The sequence below is a fragment of the Entelurus aequoreus genome, linkage group LG16, assembly GCF_033978785.1.
Source record: "Entelurus aequoreus isolate RoL-2023_Sb linkage group LG16, RoL_Eaeq_v1.1, whole genome shotgun sequence".
Classification (NCBI taxonomy): Eukaryota; Metazoa; Chordata; class Actinopteri; order Syngnathiformes; family Syngnathidae; genus Entelurus; species Entelurus aequoreus.
In genome coordinates, this window is record NC_084746.1 from 23,990,671 (window position 1) to 24,001,846 (window position 11,176).

The 11,176-nt window shown below is 38.8% G+C and overlaps 1 protein-coding gene across 1 annotated transcript in view; it reads right to left on the reverse strand.

Moving 5' to 3' along the window:
- herpud1 (homocysteine-inducible, endoplasmic reticulum stress-inducible, ubiquitin-like domain member 1) overlaps positions 1 to 11,176 on the reverse strand; it is a 29,373-nt gene extending 18,197 nt beyond the window's left edge. Inside the window, exons 1-2 of the mRNA XM_062022431.1 lie at positions 10,760 to 11,176; positions 4,836 to 4,913 (exon numbers count right to left, since the gene is read on the reverse strand). Coding sequence (XP_061878415.1) covers positions 4,836 to 4,913; positions 10,760 to 10,912 — 231 coding nt within the window. The 5' untranslated portion in view covers positions 10,913 to 11,176. The remainder of the gene's footprint in view (positions 1 to 4,835; positions 4,914 to 10,759) is intronic.

Here is an 11,176-nt window from a genome sequence, read left to right on the forward strand (position 1 = left end):
AAATGTAACAACTTGCATTCAAGTAATTTACTTGAGTCTTTCTCCTTCTCTCTCTCTCTCTCTCTCTCTCTCTGTGTGTGTGTGTGTGTGTGTGTGTGTGTGTGTCTGTGTGTGTCTGTCTCTGTGTGTGTGTGTGTCTGTCTGTGTGTGTCTGTCTGTGTGTGTGTGTGTGTCTGTCTGTCTGTCTGTGTCTGTCTGTCTGTGTGTGTGTGTGTATCTGTCTGTGTGTGTGTGTGTGTGTGTCTGTCTGTGGCTGTGTGTGTGTGTGTGTGTGTGTATCTGTCTGTCTGTGTGTGTGTGTGTGTGTGTGTCTGTCTGTCTCTGTGTGTGTGTGTGTGTGTGTGTGTGTGTGTGTGTGTGTGTATCTGTCTCTGTGTCTGTGTGTGTGTGTGTGTGTGTGTGTGTGTGTATCTGTCTCTGTGTCTCTCTCTCTGTGTGTGTGTGTGTGTGTGTGTTTTCCACTGCAGGTATGTGACTCAGATCCTGGGTGGGGAGGCCTACGTCTCCTGCTCAGTGGTACTACCTGCCCTCTGCCACTTACACCGTGTAATGGAAACTTCTGATGAGGACCCTGCATACATGATTAGATTTAAGACCAAATTCAAAGACGACCTAGGCTCCCGCCAAGAACACACCAACAATGCATGGCTCAAGATTGCAACCGCACTGGACCCACGTTTTAAGGACTTGAAAAGTGTGCCCAAGGCAGACAGAGAGGAGGTGTGGACCAAACTTGGAGGCCTTCTGCGTGAATCACCTGGAAGACCTTCACACACTACTGAAGATGGGCCACCCAAGAAGAAAATGAACCTTCTTCTACAGCTGGGCTCAGATTCAGAATCAGATGAAGAGGTACAGCCTGACAGAGCCTTACACAGGTACAGAGCAGAGCCCACCATTGAAATGACGGACTGTCCCTTGCAGTGGTGGTCATCTCATGCAGGAGCCCATGACAAGCTGGCTCCGTTGGCTCGGAAATATCTAGCCACTCCTGCATCCTCAGTTCCCTGTGAAAGACTCTTCTCACTTGCCGGTCACATTGTGCAAAAGAAGCGGTCAGCTTTACTCTCAGAAAATGTGGACAAATTGGTTTGCCTCAGTAACTGGCTAAAGGATGAATAGAGAAGCGGGCCACATGTAATTGTGTAGGCCATGTTCTTTTGGTTTGATAAAAAAGAGAAATCTCTTTGTTTTTCCTTTGTTGAAGAGAAATGGCCAAGATGGCTAGTGTGTTACAGAAGGAGACACCATCCTATTTTGTTTTACTATTTCAGTTTCATTTAAATAAGAGACGCCATCCTATTTTGTTTTCCTATTTTGACGAGGAAATGTCATTGTAAAAAACAGGATGTTATTAAAATAAACATGCATACATATGTTAAATGCACATGTCTTCTGTCATTTATCTTTCAATTCCCACAAAAATATACAGTTAATGGCATATTTTGGACATAGTTCGAATGGTGATTAATCATGATTAATTAATTTTTAAGCTGTGATTAATCTGATTAAAAATTTTAATCATTTGACAGCCCTAATATATATATATATTTTTTTTTTTTGTACATGAACACTTTTTTCAACATGAAAACAAATTAAGTGATATATTGTATAAATTAATATACCATATAGCTTGAAAAACAGCTCAAATATAAAAAAAAAACTTTGTCATTTGTTTATTTAAAAAAAAAAGACGTGTCAGCTGGTAGCGCACCTAAACGGATTGATACCCAGCAAAAGTAAAAACAGAAAGTTAAAGATAAAGGTATTTTAAGCACATTAATGTATTTCTTGTTCAAGCCAGAGTAAACTACCCTAAATATTTTGACATTACTACAGACAATAATGTCTAATTTTATGCTGTGTGCGTCTTCAAACCTGTTTGTACATCGCTCGTGTGTGGACTGTAAATTTGTCCCCATGCATGTGAGGGTTTTCTCCGGGCACTCCAGTTTCCTCCCACATTGCAAAAATGTATATGTAAGGTTCATTGGAAACTGTAAATTTTCCATAGACATGAATGCAAGTGTTAATGATTGTCTATCTGTGCCCTGCGATTGGCCATGCTACTTTGAGTTAGCTTGTCTCTAAGATATCCATTGTGCGTTAGCATTAAGCAAGTGGAATTAAAACTCAACCTTCATCCTGCATAATTGTAGTTCTTTTTTCAGTTTATTCTAAATTATAGTATTAATCTAACTTGATTCCTACATGTATGTGCACATTGTGTATACATAGCTTACTTTCTTTAGTGTGGTTGATTTTACATGACTTTATTGTTAAGAATTAATTAGGGTTGTCCCGATCCGATACTTGGATCGGATCGGCTGCCGATATTTGCCAAAAAATGCGTATCGGCAAGGCATGGGAAAATGCCGATCCAGATCCAGTTTTTTAAACAATTCCGGTCCGTGTTTTCCAACGCACCGATTTAAATAACACATTCCACTTTTCTGCTGCTCCCTAATTTCCGTTCCGCATTTTCCAGCACACCTTCAACACATCAACAGGTCTGTGTCCTAACCGTCCTTATCGGAAGCGGATGCCGGTTCATGGTTCCGAAAGGCGAGCGGAAGTTACCGGTAAAAATGTCAGCTGTGTGGGATTATTTTACCCTACAAAACGAAAAAGATGAAGAGGTGTAGTGCAAAACATGCCACAATAAAGTCAAGCGTGGTGGTAAAGTTGTAAGACATTTTAATACAACAAATCTGATCAAGCATTTAGCGAAATACCACCGTAAAGAATACGAAGAATTTCTAAAGAAAACTCTAACTCTGACAGAAACGTTCGCGAAGCGTGACATACTGCCACTGAACAGTGCTAAAGCCCAGGGGATAACTACAGTCATTGCCGAGGAAATAATTCTGGATGATGAGCCGTTATCTCTCGTGAGTAAAGTGGGCTTTCAATGCTCGTCTTTGTTAGAAAGAATCTCCCCATTATGCTTGGACTGCAGTCAGGGGGGGGGCAAACAATTTTTTTTTTTTAAGTTTACACTTGTTCAAGAGCAAGTATTGATGCTGAGTTATAGACATTTTATCCCACTCAGGTTGTGTGTTTTGCTTTTTTTAATAATGTTTACAGCATTATTTGCACTTTATACTGTTCAATTTTTTACTGTTCAATGATGCCATTTCTGTTTGTCATGTATAATTTTGTCTATTTTGTGTTTATCCTTGAATAAACAGGTCAGTTTTTTGTTACCAACCATTGTGTATTATTCAAACTCACCTAACTCAGCTGGCTAGTTGTTATCAAGAGTACTAAAACCCTTTTCAACATTAATCTGACAACTAAGTAGGCTAAAAAACTTTAAACTTTAATACATGCTCGGATCGGATGTGCAAAAACAACATCGGTATCGGATCGGAAGTGCAAAAACCTGGATCTGGACATCCCTAGAATGAATGAATGAATGAATAAATAAATAAATAAATAAATAAATAAATAAATAAATAAATAGATAAATAGATAAATAGATAAATAGATAAATAGATAGATAGATAGATAGATAGATAGATAGATAGATAGATAGATAGATAGATATAGATATAGATATAGATAGATAGATAGATAGATAGATAGATAGATAGATAGATAGATAGATAGATAGATAGATAGATAGATAGATAGATAGTACTTTATTGATTCCTTCAGGAAAATGACAATTGCAGCAGCAGTGTACAGAATTGAGATCAAATTTAAAAAAGTAAAAAGTACATAATGGGGGTATAAATGGAAAAAAAATGAAAATATAACAATAAGAATAAAAATAAAAAGCAACAATAAGAATACAAATATAACAGTGAAAATAAGAATATAACAAGATAAACTATGCAGTAATGACCATGTTATGAAAATGTATTGCACTGTTAATTGCACTGTTTTTTGTTGCAGTTTATTTCAGTATTGTTATTATTTTGCATCGCCTGTCATCCTAGTATCCCCCCAGTCTGAATGTCAACAAAACACTTAAAAAAAAAAGTTTTCAAATCTAATTCAAAGGACTGTTTATATATTTGGCAACCTAAATTGCAGCATTCAGTGAGGGCATAATAAAATATAGCCTGTTACCATTTACAATAAGCAGCCACAATTGAAACTGCATTGAACAAAGAGAGCACAGTCCACCAAGTCAAATTTCTTGTGTTAAAGCTGATTGTGATTCTGATTATATAAGAAAAATTTTAATATTAATGTTTTTAATGGTATTATTAATACATAAATACACTAGTATTTGTTTTTAAATATACATAAAACGTTTGTTTAGCCTATTTAAAAGAAAATATATGCATCATTGCAAATCAAAGTTATCATGTCATATATGATGATGTCATGCTGACCACGCCCCTAGTCATGCCCCCACCGCCACATATATAGTGGCAATCTCAGGGAAATCCTGAATGAGTTTCTGACAAAGCAATACACAGTCCAGGTTATTGGAATTCAAACACACTTTTATACAAGCGACTAGAGTTGGGGGAAATTTCGATTTTTCGATGCATCGCAATTCGGACATGGAAGATTATCGAATCGATTAGTAAACATGCTTTTTTTCGGTAACAGAATATGACGAAGCATACAGTATGTAGCACTTGGCTTCACTGTAACCACGGTGGGAGACGAGGAAAGGCCGGTGTGTTGTTTCCTTTATTGTTAATAAACTTACAATGTTATGCAGAGGTATAGTTATAACAATTTTATAGACACATTATATTATTTATAGTCATGGTGGAAAGTGTGTGAGTGTGTGTGGGGAGCGCAAAATATTTTCTTCTTCTTAGTGGGGGCGTAACAGAAAATATTTGAGAAGCACTGGGTTAGCATCATACCTGTCTGAAGAGATCTCTCATGGAAAGATGGTCAGGTAGCAGTTTGCCAGCGAAGATAAGCCTCTGGTCAGACTCAGTCTAAGGTCAAGGAAAACAACATTCAAGCTTAAGGAATGCTGACAGTGTGACATTTTTTATTTTTTTAAATCAAAAGGTTTTTAATGTATGCAGGCGCTCCCAAGAAAAAAAATGTCCAAGCCATTTCATGCTGTCCTGTTTCACTGCTTGTTCATCACCTTTGCTATGAAAGTGTCTGTTTTTCTGCGGCAGAAAGGTTACCATATAAGAAATAACACAATGACAAAACCATGATAACTATTATTTATAGTGCATCTGAATTTGCTTGCCTGATTTTCATCATTTAAAAACATGTACATAATCTTTAGTCTGCAATTGTGCCCCACCAGTCACTTTTACTTTAGCGGATCTAAAAATAAACTACATCTCCCAAAATCCTCTGCGCAGGGCGGGTCAGCAATGTGGGTGAGTGGAGCGAAAGAGAAAGCGGGAAGTGAAGTGTGTTCCACTTTGTAGTAGATAGAAGAATTGTTTTTTTAAAAATCTGTTCATAAAACTGTTTAAATTATGTTGCTTACAAACAAACCCTGGCAAAAACATAACCTCTGTCGCATAGCGCCGACTTAGACAAACTTTATTGATCCACAAAGGAAATTTTTCCACACAGTAGTTCAGTTACAAAAGATGGAAAAAATAATGCAGGTATAAAGTAGACTAAAAATGTACCATATTATATTTTTATATAATATATACAATATATAAAAAATCCCAATTACCATGTACAATATTACAGTATATGTAACAGCTGCAGCAAAAAAAGGGCAGCATAAAATAAAGAGAAGATCCAGCAGACAATATACATTATGAACAAAGAGAGGTAGCTAACATAGAAGTGGTAAGGTAATAGACAAATATCATCTATTTGTATCTATTCATCGTTCGCCTCGTGTGTTCCAAGCCAAAACAGACTTGGTCAAGGCCCACGGTGCTGAAGGAAAGCAACTACTGCACACCAAAGGTTCCTGATAAGCTACCATCACCTGGAAAAGAAGAAGCCAGCTAAGCTCAACGTCAATTTATGAGGTATTAACATAATTAAAAGTTCAAATGTCAGTTAAAAGCCTACTGAAATGAATTTTTTTTATTTAAACGGGGATAGCAGATCCATTCTATGTGTCATACTTGATCATTTCGCGATATTGCCATATTTTTGCTGAAAGGATTTAGTATGGAACAATGACGATAAAGTTTGCAACTTTTGGTCGCTGATAAAAAAAAAGCCTTGCCTGTACCGGAAGTAGCGTGACGTGGCAGGTTGAAAGTCTCCTCACATTTCCCCATTGTTTTCAATGCAGCGAGAGCAATTCGGACCGAGAAAGTGACGATTACCCCATTAATTTGAGCGAGGATGAAAGATTTGTGGATGAGGACCGTTAGAGTGAAGGACTAGAGTGCAGTGCAGGGCGTATCTTTTTTCGCTCTGACCGTTACTTAGGTACAAGGTCTCATTGGATTCCACACTCTCTCCTTTTTCTATTGTGGATCACGGATTTGTATTTTAAACCACCTCGGATACTATATCCTCTGGAAAATGAGAGTCGAGAACGCGAAATGGACATTCACAGTGACTTTTATCTCCACGACAATACATCGGCGAAACACTTTAGCTACGGAGCTAACGTGATAGCATCATGCTTAAATGCAGATAGAAACAAAAGAAATAAACCCCTGACTGGAAGGATAGACAGAAAATCAACAACACTATTAAACCCTGCACCTGTAAATACACGGTTAATGCTTTCCAGCTTGGCGATGCTTAACAATGCTGTTGCTAACGACGCCATTGAAGCTAACTTAGCAACCGGACCTCACAGAGCTATGCTAAAAACATTAGCTATCCACCTACGCCAGCCAGCAATCATCTGCTCATCAACACCCGTGCTCACCTGCGTTCCAGCGATCGACGGAAGGACGAAGGACTTCACCCGATCATCCGTGTGGTCGGCGGCTAGCGCCGGCTAGCGCATCTGCTATCCAAGTCAAAGTCCTCCTGGTTGTGTTGCTACAGCCAGCCGCTAATACACCGATCCCACCTACAACTTTCTTCTTTGCAGTCTTCATTGTTCATTAAACCAATTGCAAAAGATTCACCAACACAGATGTCCAGAATACTGTGGAATTTTGAGATGAAAACAGAGCTTTTTTGTATTGGATTCAATGGTGTCCGAATACTTCCGTTTCAATGATTGACGTTGCGCGCATACGTCATCATACATATACGTTTTCAACCGGAAGTTTAGCGGGAAATTTAAAATTGCACTTTATAAGTTAACCCGGCCGTATTGGCATATGTTGCAATGTTAAGATTTCATCATTGATACATAAACTATCAGACTGCGTGGTCGGTAGTAGTGGGTTTCAGTAGGCCATTAACTTTTCTGAGACACTGCATTTTCAAAACTAATAGAAAAGATATCCACTGTAGAGGACCCTGCAACTCTTAAATTAAAAGTTGAGACAGGGAATGTCCCCGCAGTTATTTGCATACGTGTTTGCAGTAATAAATATGATTAGAACATTTTAGCATTGATTGTGTTAAATTACAGTAAGTGTGTATATTGTAAACATTCCTGCCACTTCATTTTACACACTATGGCATTACGTTATATATATATATATATATATATATATATATATATATATATATATATATATATATATATATATATACACACACCACAATGATATCGTACCTTGGCTTTAATGCCTTGATATTGTCGTACCATGAGATTTTTAATATTGTTACATATACAGTGCTTGGAGGGCACTGTAGAACAAGTTAGTCAACCTTAACAGTCACACTCCAGCAACTTCTGATAGGCTCCAGCTGAAGCGAAACAATTTACTCTCAGGGGTGTGCGACTGAGGACTGACCTGCCTCAATATTCTAAGTTATTGGTGCTAGACAATGAGCTATAGACCGTTGCCTGCCATCTCATCTTTCAGCACACCTCTTAAAGGCCTACTGAAACCCACTACTACCGACCACGCAGTCTGATAGTTTATATATCAATGATGAAATCTTAACATTGAAACACATGCCAATACGGCCGGGTTAACTTATAAAGTGCAATTTTAAAATTCCCGCCACACTTCCGGTTGAAAAACTCCTTTGGACATGATTTATGCGCGTGACGTCACAAAATCCACAAAAGTGGTTGGACCCCATCGGACCCGATACAAAAACCTCTTGTTTTATTCGACAAAATTCCACAGTATTCTGGACATCTGTGTTGGTGAATCTTTTGCAATTTGTTTAATGAACAATAGAGGCTGCAAAGAAGAACGTTGTAGGTGGGATCGATCGGTGTATTAGCAGGTAAGTACAATACTTACAGCAACACAACAAGGACTACTTACTTAGCAGACGCCTAGCCGCCAAACCCACGGATGAAGTCCTTCGTCGCGCCGTCGATCGCTGGAACGCAGGTGAGCACGGCTGTTGATGGGAAGATGAGGGCTGGCTGGCGTAGGTGGAGCGCTAATGTTTTTATCATAGTTCTGTGAGGTCCGGTTGCTAAGTTGCTAAATTAGCCTTAGCGTCGTTAGCAACAGCATTGTTAAGCCTTACCAGGCTGAGAATTTTTAACCGTGTAGTTACATGTACATGGTTTAATAGTATTGTTGATCTTCTGTCTATCCTTCCAGTCAGGGGTTTATTTATTTTGTTTCTATCTTCATTTGAGAACGATGCTATCACGTTAGCTCAGTAGCTAAGTGTGTCACTGATGTATTGTCGTGGAGATAAAAGTCACTTTAAATGTCCATTTCGCGTGCTCGACTCATTTTCAAGAGGATATAGTATCAGAGGTGGTTTAAAATACAAATCCGTGATCCACAATAGAAAAAGGAGAGAGTGTGGAATCCAATGAGCCAGCTTGTACCTAAGTTACGGTCAGAGCGAAAAAAGATACGTCCATCACTGCCTCTCTAGTCCTTCACTGTAACATACCTCATCTACTAATCTTTCATCCTCGCTCAAATTAATGGGGTAATCGTCGCTTTGTCGCTCCGAATCTCTCTCGCTCCATTGTAAACAACGGGGAATTGTGAGGAATACTAGCTCCTGTGACGTCACGCTACTTCCGGTACAGGCAAGGCTTTTTTTATCAGCGAGCAAAAGTTGCGAACTTTATCGTAGATTTTCTCTACTAAATCCTTTCAGCAAAAATATGGCAATATCGTGAAATGATCAAGTATGACACATAGAATGGATCTGCTATTCCCGTTTAAATTTTAAAAAATCATTTCAGTAGGCCATTAAGGCATTGGGGGTAGTGAAGTTTACACAATGTAGTTTCATTACCACATTTGCTACATATACCTGTTTACAAATGGTATACTGTACTCCCATCTATTTACCAATTGCACATTTTACATTCATGCTCCTAATTGAATGATATGAATAAACACATACTATAATCAGTGTTGGGACTAACGTGTTACTGTAACGCTGTTAGTTTCGGCGGTAACTAGTAATCTAACGCGTTATTTTTTATATTCAGTAACTCAGTTACCGTTACGACATGATGCGTTACTGCGTTATTTTTTATGTAGTATCGGCTAGAAACAGAAGATCTGAGTGTGTTTTATTGCAGTGCCGTGCTTCTGAATCTCTTGTGTCACAAGCGGAGGCGCGCTCTGTGTGTGTGTCTGGGTGTGGGGTAGGAGGGAGTGGAGGGGAGGGGGGTGCGCAATACAACGTAAACCGTTGGACAACCAAAAAGTAACCACAGAACACTATACGGTATAGTGTTCTGTGGTTACTTTTTGGTTGGCCAAGCGGACGTGACGACAGGCTGTCCTCACTCTGGTCCGCACGGACCTGGAGGGTGCGTGCCTTAAGTCCGGGTGGAAATCGAGAGAAATTTGGGAGAATGGTTGTTGGCAAGTATGAGATATTCTCACTTTTCTTTTGTCGAGAACAAAGAAAAGAACATTTTAGTTAAATGTAAGTTGTGTCTTGGATCAAAGATCCCATCTACTGCCCAAAACAACAATTCAAATCTGACTGGTTAGGCTTTGTGTATGTCACGTGTGCCTACCTTAGGTGAAGCCAGGTTTACAGCTATGTTGTTATTATGCTGTTTGTTGCTTATGTATGTTATGTTGCAGCTATTTAAAATTGTTTTGTCAATTTGTTCTGGACTTAAATAAATTGGCCCTTTTTAAACATAACTTTGTCTTTGTGTGTTGTATGTAGACCACATTGCTTAGCAGAGTTCAGTGATGCAAATGTGAAGTTGATCAACAGATTGTATTATTCTCCACTACAATAACAGTACTGAAATGAAGACTAAAAGTGCATAAATGGGAGCTTTTTAAAAAAAACTAAATAGTTACCTTTCACAGTAACGCATTACTTTTTGGTGTAAGTAACTGAGTTACTTTTGAAATAAAGTAACTAGTAACTGTAACTAGTTACTGGTTTTCAGTAACTAACCCAACACTGACTATAATACACAATGTAGGATGCTGTGTTTATTTTTATTGTATTTCATAAACTTTATTATTTGCTTTCTTAACTTCCAATGTTGTATTCTTGCAGGTAAAATCCGGTCTGAAAATGTGGCAACTGTCGCAAAGTAATTTCGTGCAAAGGGTCAAATTATTATTCAATATGTGGCGCATGCGCAGACCGCCCTGTCATCTTTTAATGTTTTAAGGGGAAACAATTAAATATGAAAAATTAATGACATAACTGAACCTCTTAACACCCATTCTAGCACTTTCTATCATCGTACGCTGCATTTAGTTTCTATTTCAGTGGGAAGCGCTGGGGGGGCAACAACTGTACATTCCAACACATTAGTTCCGGTAACGTTAGCAAAAGTCTCAAAACGTACCGGTTTTGTTGGATAAACGACGGACAAATGCGTCTTCAGCTCCTTCACCGTCCAGTTCCAATGGACGCCGTCGACGGTCTGGTCCTCCACAGCCTGGCTGGCTGTTTTGATCAAGATAGTCATGGTCTTTCCTGGAGAGTCTCCCACCTCCATTTTGTGTTCTCCTTACGTCTGGCTAATAATGCGCCTTGCTACAAAGTGCACGCCGTCTTACTGCTTCAAAAGAAAAACAAAAAAACAATATCGAAATAAATGACGAATGGAATAATAGTTTGGTGACGAAAGAAGTAGACACAAACGAGCTGCAGTGGGAAAGTAGTCGTCTGTCGAGTGTCGAAATGGGTTGACGTCTGTGGTGTTGTTGCCAGACACGGTGGCCGCTCCTGATTGGTCGAAGCCTGCCTGAGCGCTGACGTG